Raw genomic sequence first — 24,280 nt, 5'->3', positions numbered from 1 at the left:
GGTTGTTTTTATAAAATCGACTTGTTGATTCAAATATATTGCCGATTCAAATGACAAGTAGCTTGTTGTTTGAACCAAAGAGCACGTAGGCGCTATTTTAACCAAAAAACTTGTTGAACGAACATGAAAACTGGTTGTATTTTCTCTCAGTGTAATTATTAAGACTTAAGACGATACAGGAGCGGTCAATTCTCATACACATACATACGCTCTCGACTATTTCCTCCCTGGTTTTTGAAGATAGAGCACTGTTTTTTTTCAACACAGATTATTATTATTTTTATCTGTGTCGGACCGTTTTGATTTTTTGATATTCTTATTTTTAAAGACGCTAGAGCCCATCAAAAATGTCCAAAAACGGTCTTATTGATTACGGCGCAAAAAAGGTGTGGTATTCAAAATTGGTAACAATCAGCCAATAGTTATTTGTTATACAAGGGGGCAAAGTTGTATTTTAACGCAGAGTGTGGAATTGAAAAACGAGCAAGTGAAAGGATTCTATAGTTGAACCACCAGGTTCGAGAATAGAATCCTGAACTTGCGAGTTTTTGAACACACGAGAAGTAAAATACATTTGCACCCGAGTGTAACACAAAACTTTTCCCCTCACTATAGCGAGGAAACTACAACTCAAAAAATGCGTTTATCACTGCTTCCAGTATTTCCACAGGTGGTAAATCATCTTTATTACTAGATTCACCTACTTTTATCAATTTTAAAGCAGTTAGTTTGACTTTATTCAAGGTCAAATTACTTTACCCACTAGTGGATAAAATGCGTTTTTACCCGCTGGTATTAAAGGACAAAACACGTGTTTCCGAGCTAGTGAGGGGAAAAAGAACTAAACGGTCCGACATAGATAATTTCTCAAATATCTGAAAATAATCGTGTATTTTTTTCAATCTGTCATCATCCCTAATATCCGTATCCGGACAGGATTATAGTCAGTATAATCCGCACCGATTACCGGTCCCAGTAGCTTACATAAGAGCCATGGAATCGGAACTAACATGCAATACAGTCAGCACAAGGAAATTAAATCGAGTTTCTGCTCGAGCGGGCCGTGTATCTTTGAACCCTTTGAGCCTGTCCGTTATGATCAAACGACGTACTGAGGAGATCTCTGAAATGTGGGTTACTTATATGTTCAATAACCATTATAACTACGTATATATGTATTTTCAACCAAATGGGAAAATTCATCGCTTCTGGCTAGTATCAAACTTAAAACCGAAATAAATTACACATATGAAAGAAAAAGTGACCAAGGCCTCCAGTGCCTGGGGCTGGAATCGAACCAGCGTACCCTGCAATCGCGGCAGATGCCTATTTCCGCTCGGCCACCCAAACCCAACCCAAACCCAACCCAACCCAAGTTCAAATATTTTCAATAGAATATAATTTGACTTGTGTTAATTAGTATCAAACTTGTCACTTTTCGAAACATCGAATTGAAACCTTTTATGTAGAAAATAAATAAATATTAGGACATTCATACACAGATTGACTGAGCCCCACGGTAAGCTCAAGAAGGCTTGTGTTCCAGGTACTCAGACAACGATATATATAATTATACAAATACTTATATACATAAAAAACATCCATGACTAAGGAATATCTGTGCTCATCACACAAATAAATGCCCTTACCGGGATTCGAACCCGGGACCGCGGCGTAGCAGGCAGGGTCACTACGCGCTAGGCCAGACCGGTAGCCGGATGTAGTTTATTAATAGTTCAGAATTAAAGTTGATTTAAATATATTTTGTTTTAAAACCACATAGGCACACACATATAAGATTAATCCTTTGATTTATTTTATGTTAAAACCATTTAAAAGAGTTAAATAGAGACATCACTACATACTATAAAACAAAGTCGCTTCCTCTGTCCCTATGTCCCTATGTATGCTTAAATCTTTAAAACTACGCAACGAATTGTGATGCGGTTTTTTTAATACATAGAGTGATTCTAGAGGAAGGTTTACATGTAGGTATAGTACCCGTGCGAAGCCGGGGCGGGTCGCTAGTAATTGTATAAAACATCACTAGTTATTATTGAGTAGGTAATCTCCAGGTAAACTTCCAAAAGTTATTTGTGATATAAAACTGTTTTCTAATCTATCAAGCGATAAAAATATCCCGCTTCGCCTGACTTCCCACTCTTCGTAGTATGATAAAAAAAAACTTTTTCTAACCTAAAAACCTCCAACCAGTTCAGAATTACCAAACTAAGAGATTTAGCATCATAGTCATTAACATAAATAGACTTCCCCAGAGAACCTGCAAAGAACCCTAAACAAAATGAGACCAAGTCCCTAATATTCTCGGTCCTACAACTTGCTTCTACATATTTTAACAACCGACGCCGGCTGGGTAACAACTTGCGCGAGTAACATACTATTTATGGGTCTTGATATTATCGGTACCAGGCTGCTTTTGTTTCAATGTCACTGATATTTCGCAACGTTAAATTGTTTGTCAGTGGCCAAATATGCGAAACTTGACTTCCAATAATTATTGGCGCTGTACGGTCAGTAAATAATACGAATGAACTGCGTGCGCAGCCGAATGCACAAACGCTCACGAAACGAAACGCTCGTAGATATCTATCTCTATCGTTCTTGCGTATTCGCGCGACAGAGCCAGACTACCTTTCGCGGCGTTTCGTGCCAATGCCATTCGACTACGGGACCTGCTCAAAATGATCTGCGCTTTGCTCACGATTATATTGTAAGCGGATTAATATTGTAACAGTGGCGACACGAGCACGCTCGATGAAAAATACCAAAGAGAATTGAGTAATAGAGGACTATTGTCAAAAAAATTTGTGTAAGAACATATTCTTATTGTTCAGTTTTGTTCGGTCCATACGACTGACTTATCAAGTTCTTCACGCATGGCACGGATTTTATATGCACCTTTGAAAATACTGACCGGTTAAAAGGTTTAACTAAAAATAAGTACTTAATATATTTTATTCTTAAAGTTTCGGAGGTATGTTATCTAGACTTTATCTTTAATCCTTATACCTTTGAAAATACTAAGCGGTTAAAAGGTGAAACAAAAAGTAAGTACTTAGTATATTCTATTCCTGAAGTTTCCAATATACCTACGTTTTCTCTTAGAATTTATTTTAATCCTTATACCTTTGAAAATACTGAACGGTTACAAAGTGAAACAAAAAAATAACAACTAAGTATATTTTATTCTTGAGGTTTCCGAGGTATGTATTCCCCTAGATTTTATTTTAATCCTTATACCTTTGAAAATACTGAGCGGTTAAAAGGAGAAACAAAACATAAGGACTAAGTATATTTTATTCTTGAGGTTTCCGAGGTATGTATTCTCCTAGATTTTATTTTAATCCTTATACCTTTGAAAATACTGAGCGGTTAAAAGGTGAAACAAAAAATAAGAACTAAGTATATTTTATTCTTGAGGTTTCCGAGGTATGCATTCTTCTAGACTTTATTTTAATCCATGCCTTTGAAAATACAAAGCGGTTAAAAGGTTAAACAACGGTACTTACATGGCGCCGGGCTGGGTGGCTCTGCGCAGATGCCGATCGACTTGCTAGGATCGTCGATCAGCGCCTGCGCAATCTGGTAGTCGCCGAGCTTCGACTGGATCTGCTGGCTTTGCCGGTCCTTGTTGCACGTTATCTGAAAAAAAGGATAACATATGTTTTAAAAAAATGTATCAAAATGAAGGATAATCAGACTCTCTACACTAACGTCTTCTTAGCGTCGGCTTCTAGTCAACTTTACGACAGGAACTCGACGCAAAGTTTTCAGGTTTGTATATTGACTAGACGGGCATGCTAGTGTAGTTTCTCTAAAGCCGAATTCGCATTTTTAACGTTATGCGTAATAAAACTTTATGTATCACCACGTGACGAAAAAAGTAAATAAGACAATTTTATTTAACTCAATACGAGTTCAGGATCAGCGTTTTGGAAGGTATTCTTGAGTAGTGAGTTCGGAGTCTCGCTCGGGACGGCAATTTCCTAAACCGCGGTCCTGGGTTCGAATCCCGAATAAGGGCATTTATTTGTGTGATGAGGAGCACAGATATTTGTTCCTGAGTCATGGATGTTTTCTATGTATATAAATAAGTATGTATATCGTCGCTTAGCACCCATAGTTCAAGCTTTGCTTAGTTTGGGGCTAAGTTGATATGTGTAAGATGTCCCTAATATAAAAAAAATTGCAGCTACAGTTCAAATAAGCACTCATAACTCACTTTTACGTGGATTCACCCGTCTATGTTTCTCATAAATGGGTCGAAAACTTGAAATTATTATCAACATGACACTGTCTAATCTGACAAGCAAAACAAATTCCTTCAACCTTTAAACAACAAATGTATGCTCCACCGGGGCATACCGAGAGCATGTAGCTCCAAACACAATTTGTCAGAGGTAGGAAATTGCATCGCGCCCTTCTCGCGCGAGGCCGCGTCCTAAATGAGACTGCTCAATGTCGCAACTGGACGGGGACATGCTTTCAATAGGCTAGTTTCCTACTAGTCAAATCAGCTCCTTTTTAAGGACTGTCAAAACGATTTGCTAATATGGAATTACTATGAAATACTGAGGAGTGACGTCACGGTCAATTCATTTACTTTATATCTTTTTCTTTGACTTATTAAATAGAAATTATGTTTAAACATAACCACTGTCCATGTTTTTCTTCTAATTATGTGGTGCTTTATTTCGTGCATTGTATAAAATATTTTATTTTAAATATAGGAAACTAGCCTATTGGGTCACATTATAAACCACAGCTAAGATGCTATTTATTAAGATGTACGGCAAAGACATGCATTCTAATAACGTAAGAGGCTAAGTACGTTTCAATCAAATAGCCACTTATGATATACACGCGTGGGAATGAGTCAGAATCCTAAACTGCATTATTTACACTGACACCTAACGGTTCACGGCAGCTCTGTTAGCGCATAAATTTATTCCAAGTGATTCATCTGTATTCTCTGTATCATCGGAGACGAAAATAATTTTAAATTAAAGCGACTGGTCAACTCACGACGCTTCGGCCCCCTACACTAGCGTCGACGTCTAATCACTACTGCTCGACGCAAAGCAGGCAACTACGCCATTTTCCATAGCACTGATGACTAGACGCCAGATGGTAAGGGCCACCTCCACACCTGCGTCTTCCAAGCGTCGCAGTTCAGTCATATCCATGCTACTCGACGCAAGGTAGGCGTAATGGCGCAGACAAGCACGGTCGCGTAATAAACGATATAACGTCAGGCCGTCCTTTTCGCACTGTTTGTAAAAGCGGTAGGGACACATCGATGCGATAAAGTCTATCACACTGGTGTGCTACGCTCGCAGGTGCTTATACTTGTAGTAAACATGTGGCAGCTATGTAACGAATTTACAGGCAGACACACTTGAATCCCAGAAAAAAAACATTTAAACGACAACGACGAAAAATTGACGACTAGAGTTCTAACCAGTCTTTTTAAGCCTAATGAAAAGTCTTCTTCTTTCATTGCCATGCCCTAACGGACGCCGGACCTTTGCCATTTCTCTCCTGTTCTTTGCCATTCTTGCCAGTGTGGCTGCGTTACTTTCATTAGTCCATTTTTTTATGTCTAAAGAAAAGTAATGGTACGATAATAAAAGTAATATCGGAATTGAAGCTCCGGGCAACTGTGCAGTTGTGTCGGTAATTGCGCACCTGCCCGTCTAAGTCAGAGGGGCCTTAACAAGGATTGTTCCCACACAACCCTGGTATAAATCAACAATAGAACGGTACTGGGAATGGGTGATTTAAAAATTCGGTATAGTTTAAAATTTCACATATTAAAGAGCGATAAAAAACCAAAACGTACAGTAGACAGATCTGTTGCTCAGACAATATTTAATATGTACTTAAATTAATACGTGCCAAGTTTTAATCCATACTTAATATTATAAATGAGAAAATGTGTGTCTGTTTGTCCGTCTTTCACGGCAAAACGAAGCGAGATTTTTTAAGTGGAGATAGTTGAATGGATGGAGAGTGACATAGGTTACTTTTGGTCTCTTTTTAACGCGAGCAAAGCCGCGGGAAAAGGCTAGTATATTTAATACAGAGTGAAGTTGGTGGAGCTCTATAAAATAATCGCCAGATGGGATATATATCAATGTCTGTCATTAGGTCAAATCAAACACTTGAAACATTTCAAGAACCGTCCAATAAACAAAGTCAGTCTGCCAACCTTAACACCTTTTAAATTCTCAAATCTTTTGAAGTGCAACCATTGGTTTTACGATCTCCATATAAATCACATAAATCTCTCTTTTAACTCTATAGAATGAGCTTTGGAATATGTAAAAGTGTAACACGCATCTCCATAAATCCTGAACCGAAGCATCGCGATAATTCTGTAAAAACAATCGAATCTTTTTAAGCTGTCTCTTTTGCACTATAGATGTAGTGAGTATGTTTGTGAAGGACAACGCTAGCGAGTTTTTACCAGACGTCCGAATGATTGTGGGCCGGCACGGTCGAGTCAACGCCCTGTGCGATTCTGGGGCAAACCCGTGGCGCCGAGAGGACGTACTTCAAGGAGGATTGTCCTCACATTCGCGAGCGATAAACATCGAAACCATTATATCCAGACAGGTGGCTTCGAGAACAATGTGTTTATTTTAATAACACAGTACACTAAACATCTGGAAATAGTTTAAATTTTTAGTTTCAAGATCGTTAATTTTATATCAGCAATATATAGGTTTTCTCTTACGCGTAACCGGACGTAAGCAAAGGTCAGCGATGACGAGAGGTTAGTGAACCCGAGCGTTTGCAAACAAAAATTCATCAGCACGATAACTCTTGTTCCCGAGTAACGATTTGTCACTAGACGCAGAGACCAATAAATAGAGACTGCCAGTCTGATGACGTGTGACAAAAGAGCGACTTCAGTTAAAGCTTTTTTTAATATGTTTTCTTGTACTCACTACTTAAATAAAAACGCGTGAAATAATCTAACCACAAAATTAAAATTTTGAAATAAACCCCCGATATAGTGGACCGATTTTCATGAATCATGGCTAAGAACACTCCCGACTAACTCAGCTTAAAAAAAAACTAAATCTAAATCGGATCATCCGTTTGGGAGCTACGATGCCACAGACAGACAAACAGACAGATAGACAGACAGACAGACACGTTAAACTTATAACACCCCGTCGTTTTTGCGTCGGGGGTTAAAAAGGGAAAGGCCAAAAATAATACCTAATAATCCATACCTATTACGTTCGCGTATTTCTTGTAAACATCGTAGTTAGGAGAATCCAAACCGAGAATAAAATTCTTGTTTTATTCTTCTAAAAAATGTACCTACCTTATGAATTACCAGTCTACAGATTAGCAGACCCCGATAAACGTTCAATAGCTAGCCTGTTAGGCAGGTAACCACCCGACCTCGCTGGCGAGAGAACGCCCTAGGTGACTTTTTTCGAAAAATTATAACAATCTGTTGAAAAATCATTGCTCTAATAGCTTCATAAACCAGGGCGGAAATAGTCGAATAATTTACCCCTCCCGTTACGTCTTACAGTTTAAATCAGTGTTTGGTCCTTTTTCAAAAATGAGCCTATTATTACATTACCAGTCTATAAAGTATCAGTCTCTACTAGACGTTCAACTGTTTGTAGCAGTGCAGGCCGGTGACCCCCCGAGCCCGCCGGCGAGAGGACGCCCTAGGTGACTCCGACTTTCCAGGTAGGACGCGGGGTGCGATCTCTGAATATAGGTTAATCGAATAACTTATGTAAATTATATTGGTCAGAATAATTACGATTTATACGAAATGAGACTTAGGTTGGAAACACATCTATCAGCATCGAGCCATGAAAATACTTACGCATAGGAAATCATGCGTTGCGTACGCATTTTCATACTAAAAAGCGATACTGATAGATGTGGTTCCGTTCACCCTTAGAGCAGTTAGGGCTCATTTAGAGGGCGCGAACTCGAGTGCGATTTTAATTTTAGTTGCATTGCGGGCTGTTGAGGTTATACAATTGTACAGCACACCAATCAAATACAGCTCTTTAGCGATAAGACCGCCTCTTGGTTTACCTCTTAAGTTGTTGTTTATACTTGCTATGTTGTTTCATGTATTGAGGTGTGCAATAAAGAGTATTTGTATTGTATTGTATTGTACAGCAATTTAATCAAACTAGTATGCGAGTTCTCGCACGGCGCATTCTGTATCCACGACGTTACGAGTTAAAAAGAAAAAGAATAAATATCATAAATTTGATAATTCAAACCTAACTAAATATAGGATTTGTGCTTGTAATAACTTCATTTAATTATTACTGATATAGAAATAGAATGTACAAATGATTTATGCTTTCTAAACCTTAGAATATTATTCCTAGTATGCTCAACCTTGCCCTTATATTTAATTGAAATACAGATTACTGAAGGACCTTCAATTAAAAATAGAACAGACTGCATCTGCATATCAGGAAGTACCGTCCTTGTTGAGAAACGACCTTGAAAGTCGCAAGGAATATTATCTCTCTATGTTTCACCTACAGGACGTCTGTTGTTATCAAGTATCAGTGGTGGAGCGTCGTTACAACTTAACTCCCACGGCTTGCCCATTTAGAGAGATCTGAGAACTTAGTTCTAGAATAGAAAACTCAAAAGATAACATTTTCGACTCACCACTATTGTCACATACAGAATAACATAGATACGTTTTTATTTATCCTTTCGTCAGTGGCAAGGCCAGAATCGGGTGTCTATGATCGTTCGATTTTTAATTTTTTTGTTTTACTTTAAGGTTGTAATTTAAATATTGTAGCACGACCAAGTTTCCCACGCGTAACGCAGGTAGAAGGTTCCGCCGGCCCTTCCGATTCCAACGGTACCGCATCATTTTTTCTACATTGCGATGGCCGGCCACTGCAGATGCGCGGGTCCAGCGTCCCGTTACTCCCGTTACACCCCCTCCACGCGGGGTGACGCCACGCCGCAGGAAGGAAGGAAGCGTCGCTTTCACCCACGCCGTCGGGTGGTATAAAAGCCCGCCAGAACACCTCCCAAGTCAGTTGACATCCCAGTCTGCTCCTAACTAGGACCTTACTCTAGGCCTAAGATAGCTCCTTGCTAAGTACGGAGAAAGCCCGTTCCGATCACACATTGCGTAAACCCCTGCGTTTGGCGTAAGGTCGCAATTCCGATCACACACGGAGAGTCTTCTACTAGCAAGGCGTGAGCCCGGTTCGGAGTACGTCTCGTTACGTCACCTCTTTTCGGTACACCCGCTACCGTCGCGTCCATAGTCAAAGTGAAGTTCAGTGAAAGCAACAGTGTACAGTGCTATAGATATACCACTCACGGCATTCGTGTTACTTAGTGTTACTAGAGTACATTGTATAAGACTATTTGTGTAAACCTGCGTGTAACTCTTGTGTTGTCTAAATAAATCCAATTGGAATCGTTGTTGTTGTTCTGTTAAGCCAGGCCTGAACCCTCACCATCTTATAAGAGTGTCGACTTATTGGGACCCTCAACCCAATTAGTCTGCGCTCGGTAAAGGGAACAACATCACCCCTTTTACCGCCTATTACAACTGGCGCCCAACTAAGTGGCCCTGGCTTCAGAACCTAGAACACGAGCACAACATAGAGCGAAGATGGCCCTCACGATGACCGAAGAACAGCTCCAGCGCATCATCGCAGCTCTGGCACCGGCAAGCAGACAAGGGTCATTCGCACGATGCAACGCAGTATACGACGGGACCGGCGAAAACGAAGCTGCAGAGACTTTTCTCGCAGCTATCAACGTGTACAAGAAAATCGAGAACATTGACGACGAGAACGCTCTCGAAGGGCTTACCCTCCTTTTAAAAGGAGACGCCGCTGTCTGGTGGGAAGGTGCCAAGTCAGACGTCAAGTCCTGGACGGATTTTGAGAATCGGCTTCGGCACGCGTTCGCCCCGAAAATACCAGCGGACATCCTGTATCAGAGGATAATAGAACTCAAGCAGGATGCGAAAACCCCCACTGAGAAGTTCGTCGCAAAGAAGAGGGCACTCATAGCCCAGCTGCCTGCACCAATCCCACCGGAGACCCATCAACTCCATATGATTTATGGTCAGCTCCACTTGAATATACGGGAAATGGTGCCAAGAAGCGCTTTCAAATCGATCGACGAACTTCTGAAACTCGCAAGGAGCGCTGAAGAAATCCTATTGGAAAAGAAGACGAGCTGGGAAGAAAATGTTGCCTCAGTACCTTCAAACAATGAACGGAACACTTCAGGCCGACAACGCTGCGAGTACTGCGATAAGAACGGGCACGCCGAAGCAGATTGTCGCACAAAGAAGCGGCAGCAACAAGAGATGAGCTCAACTGCAGGGGGAGATGTGAGCAAGGTTGCTCCATCAGCACCGGTTGGCATCAGTTGCTACGGATGCGGCAGACCCGGCGTCGTTCGCAGCAAGTGTCCTAATTGCTGCAGAAATACAAATCCAGGAGACCAGAGCGTCGGCCTCTATTCTTGGGCCCCAAGCGTCCCTGGTGAAATAGGGCCAAGCCCTACAAAAGTTGAATTAGGCTGCACGCTAACTCCCTCAACGGAAGAAAGAAAAGAAGCATTAGACAAGAATAGTCAGGAAGCTTTGAAGTTGCAGCCACGTGATCCAGCAGTGGTCATTCCAGCTCATGCTGAGCGTGCTAAACTTGCACCAAAACAAGATAGCTCTGACGTAAAGTCACAACGTCAGCTCGCATCATGCATAGTCACTCAAAATAGTGACTGCCCGGAGAAGGTAAAACCTCCCCAAGATGCAGCGTTTGCGCTATATCACGAAGAGGTGGTGGCCCCTACGGAACCACCACTCCAGCCACTCAAAAACTTCAAGAAGAAGACTAAGAAGCCCAAGAGGCATGTAACAGCAAAATCGATGGAAAAGAAGAAGTGCTACCTCGTGCTGGCTCCTCGCCGGGACGTCGTCGGATCCAGAGGGGGAGACTGTAGCACGACCAAGTTTCCCACGCGTAACGCAGGTAGAAGGTTCCGCCGGCCCTTCCGATTCCAACGGTACCGCATCATTTTTTCTACATTGCGATGGCCGGCCACTGCAGATGCGCGGGTCCAGCGTCCCGTTACTCCCGTTACACCCCCTCCACGCGGGGTGACGCCACGCCGCAGGAAGGAAGGAAGCGTCGCTTTCACCCACGCCGTCGGGTGGTATAAAAGCCCGCCAGAACACCTCCCAAGTCAGTTGACATCCCAGTCTGCTCCTAACTAGGACCTTACTCTAGGCCTAAGATAGCTCCTTGCTAAGTACGGAGAAAGCCCGTTCCGATCACACATTGCGTAAACCCCTGCGTTTGGCGTAAGGTCGCAATTCCGATCACACACGGAGAGTCTTCTACTAGCAAGGCGTGAGCCCGGTTCGGAGTACGTCTCGTTACGTCACCTCTTTTCGGTACACCCGCTACCGTCGCGTCCATAGTCAAAGTGAAGTTCAGTGAAAGCAACAGTGTACAGTGCTATAGATATACCACTCACGGCATTCGTGTTACTTAGTGTTACTAGAGTACATTGTATAAGACTATTTGTGTAAACCTGCGTGTAACTCTTGTGTTGTCTAAATAAATCCAATTGGAATCGTTGTTGTTGTTCTGTTAAGCCAGGCCTGAACCCTCACCATCTTATAAGAGTGTCGACTTATTGGGACCCTCAACCCAATTAGTCTGCGCTCGGTAAAGGGAACAACATCACCCCTTTTACCGCCTTTCACAATATACATTTTTGACAAGCCACATATGAAAGGATAAAAACTAGAATGAGAACGAGACAAATAAAATATTGTAAGAAAAAGATCAAAAGACTAAAGTGCCAAGAAATTGATATTGATGAAAAATCATGGAAGCTATTTTAACAAAAGAAAAAAAAATACATAACATAACAAACAGCCACGGCTAGGTTAGGAAAAGTGACACAAACATAAATAGGTAAATAAATTGATACTAAAATAAATTATTAAATAATGAATTAAATTCAAATCACAGTTAACAAAATAAGCCATCGCATACTGAACGTTGCATCTGTCCGGTCCAACCACACATTGGCTGAACATTACAGTTGCATAAAAGTATCAGACAAGGCTGATCTCACCTCCTTTACTAAACAAACCATCTAATAAAAACTTTCTCCAGTCTGAGTGACAATGTCATAGGATATTGACCTGTCACCTTCGACCCAAATTGGTGTGGTCTGCTATTGTGACGGCTCACCTCTATATATCCTTTCCTAAAAATTGATCTACGGCTTAGCTTTCTATTTCGTCAGGCGTTTGTTAAAGTAAATCTTTGAGACTTTTAGCAACGTCTGAAGATGGACGACGATAAAAATGTTTAGTATGAGTTGTACTTATTTTGGAAAATCTCTAAGATACTTAGATACATAGAAAACACCCATGACCCAGGAACAAAGATTTGTTCATACACATAAATGCCTTTACCCAGATACGAACTCATCAAGTTCACAGGCAGGATGAGACTTCCCACTAAGCCATCCTGAAAAGCTCAAATAAAGTATGGTCACGTAGCTAAACCACACATTAGTATAGTCGACGTCAGAGTTAATTACGAACATATGAAACTAGATTAACGTAATATTTATATAAGACACGTTCAGCTCGCTTTACTTCATATCGACCAGTCTAAATATGATCTCTGGACTTGCACAATCGCCATTGCTCTGAAGGTCAAAATATAATAGAGTGGGAGTCGGAGAGGATTTCGCGAATAAGGTAGATAGGGGGTAGTGGAGGGGGTATAGTAATGAGGCCGTCTAGACGCCGCTTGGGCATATTCTACGCGCTTGACGAGTTTAGAACTACCAGAGTAACCGGATCTTTAGATCCCTTGAAGATCCATCAGTAATATGATTCCTGCCTGGCCGTCATGAGTATTCAAGGCATTAGGAATGATTCTCGTGCAGCAATACTGTATTTGTATTGTTCCCGCATTGTGCTATCCAGACTTTTCAGCTTCAACTTGGAACCGCGATGTTTTACCTCGGTATAAGCACACCTCGGACAAAGGCGATCAAACATATGAAAGACGCGCGTTCCTACGCACACAGTCTAACTAAGCTCGTGTAGGTGAAAGCGCACCATGCACTGTGAGTGAGTTTGTATGCACGTTTTGTCAGTAGTAAGGCAGTAACTGTAGGTGTGAGTGAGGCAGTAACTGTGAGGTAGCCGAGAGCGGGTGGGCGGTACTTTCATTGCGGCAGTGGCTACACTGTACGATAGTACTCTTTAATAATACTGTGATATAAGGCCGTGGAGACGAAGGCAGCTGATTCACACGCCTTGACCTACTTGTAGTCTGAAGGCTAGCGATAAACTAGAAAAGGTGCATGTTTATTATGGTTCAGTACCTGAACGATAGGTAACTTACGGAAGCATCAAACTTCCGCTACCCGTCCGTTTGTTAAATGTCATGGACATTGAAAGTTCTCTGTCTGCTGAAAGTTTTTATAGACATTTCTAATAAACTTAAGACCTAATAAAACGCCCCCTCTTATTTGAATAACATAATGAAACAATTTTTGTCGCACCGTTTCGTTTTTTTTTGGCCAAATGTTACCAATTTTGAATACCACACCTTTTTTGCGCCATAATCAATACGTCTGTTTTTGGAAATTTTTAATGGGCTCTGGCGTTTTTAAAAATAAGAATATCAAAAAAAACTAGAACGGTTCGACATAGATAAAAATAATAATAATCTGTCTTGAAAAAATCAATGCTGTATCTTCAAAAATCAGGGAGGAAATAGTCGAGAGCGTTTGTATGGAGAATGATGACCCCTCCTGTACATACATACAATCACGCTTGTATCCCATGAAGGGGTAGGCAGAGCACATGAAACTACTCAAGTTTCAGTGCCACTCTTGGCAAATAAGGGATTGACAGAAAACGAAATTGTGACCCCTCCTGTATCGTCTTAAATACGACATGTCATTTTTGAAAGTCAATAAAGTATTACCTAAACATAATTAAACGGTGATCAATTGGTCATTGGATTGGTATCTGACGAAAGGATAGACATTGTGTTAACTTATTACACTAATAATTGCTTTATTGATCACGAATGGATTTCACAAGTTAATGACCAATGTTACAATATGTTGTTATACAGCCTGTAAACGTAATACGGGCAATTAATGAAACCGGGCATAGAATTCATTAGTGTTATCATTAATTGAGAGGTGTTTTTGAGTTACTCTTGACCCCATAATGGTTTTTTGAATAAAATCCCAGCAGCTACGTACTGTATATGTACGTGGTTGCGATGACAATCAATGACAACTGTCAACGAGCGGTTAACGCGAGCGAATTATTTTGTATGGATAAAACACTTATCTTAATTTTAAGTAAAAGTTATCTAATTATTTTTATACCACGTCGGTGGAAAACAGGTATACGGTCCGCCTGGTGGAAAGCGGTCACAGTAACCTATGGACGCCTGCACCACAAGGGGTATCACATGCGCGTTGCCGACCCATTAGAAACTTGTACACTGTTTTTTTGAAGACCATACTTTGAAGGCCATACTGTATTTCTTATATTCACCACCGTTAAGAGATTCGCCCGCATTAGGTTTTCACCCTGTATAGGTACGTTCATGTTGTTCATTGACTGATGTGTATTGAAATTAGATCCTACTATCAACTTGGTAATAAAATTTTTTTAATAAAGATTATGTATTTTCTTACATAATTGGAGTTTTTTTTTTCATTTTCACACTAATCTTGTCTTTTTAGGGTTCCGTACCAAAAAGGTACAAAAGGAACCCTTATGGTCCTGCTCTGTCCGTCTGTCTGTCACATTTCTCGAGAACTACTTATATTTTAGTTACTGCGAACTGAAAGTATTATTTAAAAAATATATTATTACTAGCTTTTACCCGCGGCTTCGCCCGCGTAATAAAAGTATTCATTAAGATTTTCATTTGAATCCTTAGGTTTCTCTGTAGGTATATTTATCTGCGATTATTTCGATTGCACTTTTGCTTGCAATGATTGTAGAAATATTACACATCGATCACAGCGTAGGTAATTCTATATACGCTGGGGAAACCTTTATAAACATCCCACATAGCCCGTATTTCGACACTATGATCGGTGGGTAAAAAGTACTTTTTTCTATTATCCCTTACAATTTTTTACATTTTGCTTATACTTATCGCAAACGTAATCTTCAAGCAAGCAAACAACGATCGTCTTAGAGCACATTGATTGTAAGAGACCGCCGACCGATTATCCGTATCCCTCTAACGATACCCATATTATCCGTATCCGTATCCCTATCCCTATCGCTATCGCTATCCCTATCCCTATCGCTATCCCTATCCCTATCGCTATCCCTATCGCTATCCCTATCCCTATCCCTTATCAAGATGTTTAATGATATAACACTTTAAGTTCTCGCGCTTTGTACACATATTTAAAGTCACATACAGGTCGAACGCGATTAATTAACATTATTTTTACCTTTTTCCCAACGTTTCGGCCAGGTTGCACTGGCCGTGGTCGCGGAAGACTGACGTCCCAGCAAAATGTCACCGGAGATGTAAACAACACAAAACTACCCGATATTAATTTATATAAATGTTCGGGGTAGACAAATAAATATAATCTACCCGCTTTTAGTTAATGTTTATTTCCCACCATGTTTATTTTAAAGGTAAAAATAATGTTAATTAATCGCGTTCGACCTGTATGTGACTTTAAATATATGTTTAATGATTTCTTATCAAGTGCTAAAATATAAAGTTTCATGGTTTTATCTTTTAAAATTAAGAAATCCCATACAAACTTTCAACCTCTTTTTCAACCCCTTCATCCCTTTTTTTCGAAATAAAAAGTAGCCTATGTTTTGTCTCAGGGTCTAAAGATTGTCTGTTCCAAATTTCATCAAAATCGGCTGCGTGGTTTAAGCGGGAAAGCGTAACAGACAGACAGACAGACAGACAGACAGACAGACAGAGTTACTTTCGCATTTATAATATTAGTATGGAAGTATGGATAGTATGGATATAGTATATAGTATATATAGTATAATATATAGTAATATATAGTACTAGCTTTTACCCGCGGCTTCGCCCGCGTAATAAAAGTATTCATTAAGATTTTCATTTGGATCCGTAGGTTTCTCTGTAGGTATATTTATCTGCGATTATTTCGATTGCACATAATACTTTTGCTTGCAATGATTGTAGAAATATTACACATCGACCACAGCGTAGGTAATTCTATATACGCTGGGGAAACCTTTATAAACATCCCACATAGCCCGTATTTCGACACTATGATCGGTGGGTAAAAAGTACTTTTTTCTATTATCCCTTACAATTTTTTACATTTTGCTTATACTTATCGCAAACGTAATCTTCAAGCAAGCAAACAACGATCGTCTTAGAGCACATTGATTGTAAGAGACCGCCGACCGATTATCCGTATCCCTCTAACGATACCCATATTATCCGTATCCGTATCCGTATCCCTATCTCTATCCCTATCCCTATCGCTATCGCTATCGCTATCGCTATCGCTATCGCTATCCCTATCGCTATCCCTATCCCTATCCCTATCCCTATCCCTATCCCTATCCCTATCCCTATCCCTATCCCTATCCCTATCCCTATCCCTATCCCTATCCCTATCCCTATCCCTATCCCTATCCCTATCCCTATCCCTATCCCTATCCCTTATCAAGATAACACTTTAAGTTCTCGCGCTTTGTACACATATTTAAAGTCACATACAGGTCGAACGCGATTAATTAACATTATTTTTACCTTTTTTCCCAACGTTTCGGCCAGGTTGCACTGGCCGTGGTCGCGGAAGACTGACGTCCCAGCAAAATGTCACCGGAGATGTAAACAACACAAAACTACCCGATATTAATTTATATAAATGTTCGGGGTAGACAAATAAATATAATCTACCCGCTTTTAGTTAATGTTTATTTCCCACCGCACGACACACAAAAAAAAAAGGTAAAAATAATGTTAATTAATCGCGTTCGACCTTATCAAGATGTTTAATGATTTCTTATCAAGTGCTAAAATATAAAGTTTCATGGTTTTATCTTTTAAAATTAAGAAATCCCATACAAACTTTCAACCTCTTTTTCAACCCCTTCATCCCTTTTTTTCGAAATAAAAAGTAGCCTATGTTCTGTCTCAGGGTCTAAAGATTGTCTGTTCCAAATTTTATCAACATCGGTTGCGTGGTTTAAGCGGGAAAGCGTAACAGACAGACAGACAGAGTTACTTTCGCATTTATAATATTAGTATGGAATAGTATGGAATAGTATGGAATAGTATGGAAAGTATGGAATAGTATGGAATAGTATGGAATATGGAATAGTATGGAATAGTATGGAATAGTATGGAATATGGAATGGACTAGTATGGATTAGTATGGATAGTATGGATAGTATGGATGGAAGTATGGATTAAATTTAATTATAGAAAATGGACAAAATGGAAGGGGGGCAATAAACTGTAAATGTCAAGTTACTAGGTCGAGTGGGGTATCGTTAGAAAGAACTCAAATTGAACATATCAAAAGTTTGACGTCTGGAATCAACTCTGTTAAAATTTTACCGACATAATTTTGCATTATATTATTGTATGGGCTTCAGGATTTCTATCTGTTTCAATTTGTATCATATGCTGTATATTTGTATATTTTTTGCTGTATATTTGTATATACATTGTATATTTGTCTATTTTTGTTTATTTGTATGTTATTGTTTTGTTATTTGTATAATTGAAAAGTTAAAAACATTCTAAAGCTTGGCCTAGTTTGTAAGACTTTTTTTCCTCATTTTTTTCAGTTCGTTTAAAGACGAATATAATAATGTTAGTGTTGATTTCAGTACATATTATTTCCAAATGTAGTTAGCATTAGCATTTGTCCTTCGTCAGACCCATCAGGTCTTATTATGACTTTTGACGACATATTCTTCGGGCTCGCAGCCAAGTCCACGGTATTACTATTGTAATCAGTATTTCAACTATCCTGTGTAAACGCAAAGTTCCTTCCAATCATACATGAATTTCAAAACCAAACGACACCTGACTGTTCATTGTATCGTGGTAAAAAAAAATATTAAGAAAAACTGCTATGTCATCACAATGACGTCGCAGTCAACTAGCCTATTTTTAATTAATGTATTTGTTGTTGTGCCCGTGTGGTGACGGGTTAAGAATTTCACCACCCCCTTTCTTCCCGTGGGTGTCGTAGAAGGCGACTATGGGATATGGGTTAAATTGTGGCGTAGGCGAGAGGCTGGCAACCTGTCACTGCAATGTCACAGTTTCGTTTTCTTTCAACCCCTTATTTGCCAAGAGTGGCACTGAAACTTTAGTAGTTTCATGTGTTCTGCCTACCCCTATATGGGATACAGGCGTGATTGTATGTATGTATGTATATATGTATGTATGTATATATGTATGTATGTATTTGTTAATTTCTATCCGATTTATTAAACAGAAATTTACTCTAGATATGTACCTACTGTAAAGAAACTTTATTTTCCAATACAGCTGGTGCTATATAAGGCACCCAGTGCTACAATCAGCAATTAAGGATCTCGTACGTAACTACGTCGAAAATATTTACTGTACCTAAACGTTGTACGTGCGAATATGTAATTTACAACAAAAGGCGATAATTTAACACAGCCGAAGGGAATATTATAAATTGATACGGACGATTTTCTATTATTCGCACTTGTATAGTAAATATTGAAAAAACGTCAAACGATAACGTGCGAAGAGGAAGTTCCTTGTGTCGATTTAAAACCCTTCGGTAGTGTTTTAATTTGTCACCCCTCGTTCCGAACTTCTACTATTCCGCACACAGGTGCGGTGAGGTGCATTACGATACAGATCATAATGTATTATTCAAGGGAAGATCGCTATACTGGTTGAGTATACTGTGGCAGACCTACATGTGTGATCCGCAAAGTGGGTCGCGCGCAGCCGCTCGCGATAAGCCGATTGCTTTTCTGTTATTATAGCGCTTGCGTTCGTTACTCTTCGGTTTGATTCACTTTTTATGTACTATTCGTTGTTTACTATTGGATTGGATACAGATTTTTCAATATAATTCCTGCTTTCGTTTTTTTTATAACATGATAATGGCGGCACTGTGAGGAATTGTTGTTGGTAATATCTTTTGTTTTTGTAACAACTGGTAGCCGGGAGTTGTAGTCTTGGTCTTTTTTTTGTCTCTTCTCTAGTACGATAACTATTTCATTTTAGAATTATAGTAGTGTTACTATTTAAAACAAAAAAATAGTAAATTATAAGTTGCTTTATTCCTTAGTTAGCATAACGAAATAAAAAATGTAATAAATACGGCATATCGAACATAAATAGATACAAATAAGTTTCATTACTTTCATTCATTATTTTTGGTTTTGGTGTCAAGTGTCAACAGTGTCTCAAATAATGCAAAAATAAACATTTCGGTGCGATATAGGGTTGCCAGACGGTCGGGATTTGGCGGGATTCTCCCGATTTTTAACATGTGTTCCCGAATCCCGACAAATTAGAGAATGTCCCGATTTTTCAAAATATTATAAAATTTCAAATTCCAAACTAGACTCAAGCTAAATTATGAATTTGTGAAGAAGCAGACCAGTTCTTCAAAAGAGCCATTAACTATATCGAAGAACGATATGACTTTAATGAGAACTCGTTGTATAAAACGCTGTCGAAACTGTCTTTAAAAAACAACTACTTGTTCTTATGGAGTGATCTGTCGGAAATAACAGAAAAATTGAATATCTGCAATAATATTAACAGTGATGAATTATACACGGATTAATGTTCCCTAAAAGAAATATTGAAATTGCATCTCCAGAAGAAGTAATAAATTTGTCTAATGACAAAATATGGGCATATACTATAAGTAAGTGCAATGATGTGAAAAATATTTAAATATACTTAATATGTTTTGTGCTGTCCATTCCAGTACGCAACGCTAACTGTGAAAGAGTGTTCAGTTTACTGAACAATCTTTACACAGAAGAAAGAAACCGTGTGCAATTGTGCATTGACTTGATAAAAGCCGAGCTAATAATACGACTCAATTTTGAGGAGAAGTGCTTAACTTTTAAGTCCTCATTGAATACTGAAAAAGACAAAAAATGTTAATCTCTGTTAAAAGCAACACAAAATATATGTGGCAGAAGCAGCAGAAGAAATAAATTAGTAACAGTACAAGTTTCGTTCTAATGTCTCAGATCTCAAATAATTAATAAAACATGAGAATTCTTTTTTGTTTGTTAAAGTCGTCAAATAATTATCAAACCGTCAAATAAATAAATATGATAATTTTTATTGTATTTCAAGATTTCAAAAAAAAATAAAAAATTATATAAGTAAAAAAACTTCTATGAGCAGCAGGTGTGCCTGATACAAATGTCATAATACAAATTTATAGAGTAAATACAAATTTATAGAGTAAATACAAATTTATAGAGTATATTCTTTAAATATAATTACGTTTCTACTTTAATTTGAATGTTTTTTTTTCTTTTCCAGACTTGAGACCTAAAATCCCGAAAAAAAAATGTTTTTCCCCGATAATCGGGTAATTCGATCTGGCAAGCCTAGTGCGATATTATAGGAAAAAATTAAATCCTTATTTTAAAACCGTTCCAATAATTAAACAGTAAACTCCTGGCCGCCAAGCATGGTCGCGCGATAAATGATAAAACATCAGGTCGTACACGTACAAATACTTAGTGCGATAGGGACGGCCTGATATTTTATTTTATCATTTATCGCGCGACCATGCTTGTCTACCTGTAGAAGTTAAACTTTCGTGAAAAATATTCAAATATTTAAATATACGGATGTACTCACGTCAATACTTTACACATTAAACTCCTGCCATCATATTGCTAACCTACTAAACCACTAATTCTAAACATCTCCCTTCCAAACTCCACCGGCGCATACGTCACTATCGCAAACGAGTATCATTTGGCAATCGTCGGAAGCACTAGGTACCTAGCCAACTTCACAATCGCTTAGCAAGCTCTCCCTATAGCTGTGTAGTGGCGCGACAGAGCCAGACTGCGTTCCGCCCGCCACGTAGCGCCAACGATTGTCACTTCCTTACGCTATAGAAGTAAACAAGGCGCGACCTCGAACTCTCTCGACATTGCGACAGGGCCCAGTATAGATTGGCACCGGTGGAGTAGCGTTTAGTGGGTGACGCCGCGTTATCGGAGGGCTTGTTACGCTGGACGCCGGCCGCCGTCTGTTATGACAACGCGTGCTAGACCCGTTTTTTGCTGTGATACAATAATACTGTTTTGTAGTGTTTCAATGTTGCGTATTCAATAATAATGAAGTGTTTATTTACCAATTCTGCAGCGTATCTTGTTATGCAAATGGATTGACACATTTTTGAATCGTTATGCCCCTCACTGCCCTCTTTGAATTTTAGTACTATCTATTTCCGATACGTATAATACTAATCTGTCAGTGTCAGCACAGAAGAGGCGTTTTTCAATGTAGAAATGTCACTTTTTATACTGGCATACCAGACCCTTTAGCACAACTTGCCTTGTCGCGCGCCAGTCCATACATCTAGCGCGACTTCAAGTATGGACTCGCGCGCGACAAGTCAAGTTGTGCTAGAGGGGCAGGGTACGTAGAAAAATGCACAAAAGCTAGCTAGCTATCTCTGCCAGACTGCATTTGGATCAGCATCTAGAGTCATAGATTGTCATTTCGGCTAGGCTGCCAATATCACAAAGAAAACACATCGAATACCAATAAATCCGACGGTAGAACTTCTCAAAATATACATGTCCTTTGCTTTATTTCAATTAAATATAATGAATATCAATACACAAAGGTATTTCATGTTTATCATGTAAAGGCTATGATATCCATTACACAACAATTTGTTTCCGCGAACCGTTTCCGCTTGTGAAATATACTTATTGCCGAAGTTTTCTCAGAGTATCACAGTATAAGATTCTTCGTAGATACACTTTAGAAATCAGTAGGTACGTTTCTTAAGGGGGACAATGAGCATAATATCCATACTAATATTATAAATGGGAAAGTGTGTGTGTCTGTTTGTTTGTCCGTCTTTCACGGCATAACGGAGCGACGAATTGACGTGATTTTTTAAGTGGCAATAGTTGAAGGGATGGAAAGTGACATAGGCTACTTTTAGTATCTTTCTAATGCGAGCGAAGCCGCGGGCAAAAGCTAGTATGGTTATATGTGTGTGTATCCTATAGATACATACCAGGTAAGTAGTTCAAATAATATATTAGATAGTTCATGAATAATTAGTATAACGTGACTAAGCTGGTACAAACAATTGTTTTATTGTAGCTCGTTGTTGGTAACCCGATATGAATCAAACTTTATTTAACACAAATCATATTTGCGACAGCACACGCCCTTCCTTTATAAAGAAGGTAGTATAGCTCATACGGTTGCAGTACTTGCAGTGTTATTCCAACAAAAGGTGCAACAAGCATAAGTAGTTCACTTTTACTGCACATAGTCACGCTACGATTTTACAGTAAGTCTGGAGATATTATAATCGTTAGTGAGTAGAAGCTAGTCGAACTCTTGAGCAAACCACTCAACTCAGATTTCGATAACACAATATCTAGAATTAATTTAATGTGTTAAATAATCAACCCCATAATATAAAAGTTATAGCCTACAATGAAAAGGTTTCAAGAACCACCTTACACCATAATCTTTACAAGGCCTATTCCCAATGTGAAAACAGAGAAAAAATATTGGCTCTCTGGCCTTGAACTTAGTTAAAGAAAGTATGTTTTCCAGAAAGATTTTCGTACATTGAGAAGTTTTCTCCGAGACCACGGGGTCAACGCCGTTCCTGAAACATCAGTCAGTTTAATACGTAGAGATCCGCGATTAAGTCCCGTCTTAAAAGTTATTCGCCTGTTGCTATTTCTTTACACTGGTTCGTCTATTAATTCGCCTCACACATTTGTGAAGCACAGAATACCCGACTTCCACTGCTCAGTGATAATTACCACGAGCTCGTGTGAGGTTTGATGCATTGCATAAGATCCTTTAGATGGCGCGAGTGCACACGCGCGTGAAACTCTTCTGAACAGGTTACGTAGCCGAATGGCACAAACGCTCACGAAACGAAACGCTTGTAGATATCTATCTCTATCGCTCTTGCATATTGGCGTGACAGAGCCAGACTACGTTTCGCGGCGTTTCGTTTCGTTTCGCGTCGCAGAAATGCCATTCAGCTACGGCACCTGGGCTCACTCTATTGAATAGCATAATTTAAGACGAGAAATTGAACTGAATTTGAGGTTACTTTTGTTGAATGGGTAAGTTTATAAAAACACTAGTAAGACAGTTCGAAGAAATTCGAAGGCACACGTGAAGTCCCCAATAAGCATCCCCAGTTCGCGTGGGGACTATAGCCCCAAAGCCGTCTCATGCATGACAGTCCTGTACCTAGCAGGTGGACGTATGTATGCATATATATGTATATATGCTGATGTTATTATTAAACAAGAAATAACACAAAAAAAGATACATGAGGCTTTGTAAACTACTTTGCAGTTTACTACTTGTGTCATTCCTGCTTAACGTTATGCATAAGTTATGAGTAAGAGTCTAATTTGGTTCTAACCCAAACATCAGCAAAACATGTAATGCTAACAAGTTTATATTACTATTTTTGGAGTCCTACTGACGTCAACATAACATCGACATGGAAATTACGCTGCATTCAAAACGATAACGGACTTTCCCGTGAGATCTTTAAAAAGGTGTTTCCTCATAGGGGTAACAAATAACATATTGCTACTTTTCCTGTCAGAGGGCAGAAAACCGACTCATAATTATGTTGATATCTTGTGACATAGATTGGGTAAAGCGCGCGGTTGTTCTATCTAAGGCAAAGAGTAAACAATAATAGGGGCGCCACCGTCTATATAAACCGTTTTGCATGTGGCATATGATAAAAAAAAAAAAAAAAAAAATATTGGGGACACCTTACACAGATCAACTTAGCCCCAAACTAAGCACAGCTTGTACTATGGGTGCTAAGCGACGATATACATACTTAAATAGATGAATACATACTTATATACAGAAAACATCCATGACTCAGGAACAAATATCTGTGCTCATCACACAAATAAATGCCCTTACCGGGATTCGAACCCAGG

At 39.2% G+C, this 24,280-nt stretch overlaps 1 protein-coding gene across 5 annotated transcripts in view; it reads right to left on the bottom strand.

Annotated features, from left to right (window-relative positions):
• LOC125235989 (AF4/FMR2 family member 3) overlaps positions 1 to 24,280 on the bottom strand; it is a 412,908-nt gene that overhangs the window by 145,964 nt on the left and 242,664 nt on the right. For all 5 annotated transcript variants that reach the window (XM_048142664.1, XM_048142665.1, XM_048142660.1 and 2 more), the window contains one exon: positions 3,531 to 3,663. In XM_048142664.1, coding sequence (XP_047998621.1) covers positions 3,531 to 3,663 — 133 coding nt within the window. The remainder of the gene's footprint in view (positions 1 to 3,530; positions 3,664 to 24,280) is intronic.

This window comes from Leguminivora glycinivorella, chromosome 18, assembly GCF_023078275.1.
Source record: "Leguminivora glycinivorella isolate SPB_JAAS2020 chromosome 18, LegGlyc_1.1, whole genome shotgun sequence".
In the NCBI taxonomy this organism is placed as follows: Eukaryota; Metazoa; Arthropoda; class Insecta; order Lepidoptera; family Tortricidae; genus Leguminivora; species Leguminivora glycinivorella.
This window is presented reverse-complemented; position numbering and strand designations above follow the sequence as displayed.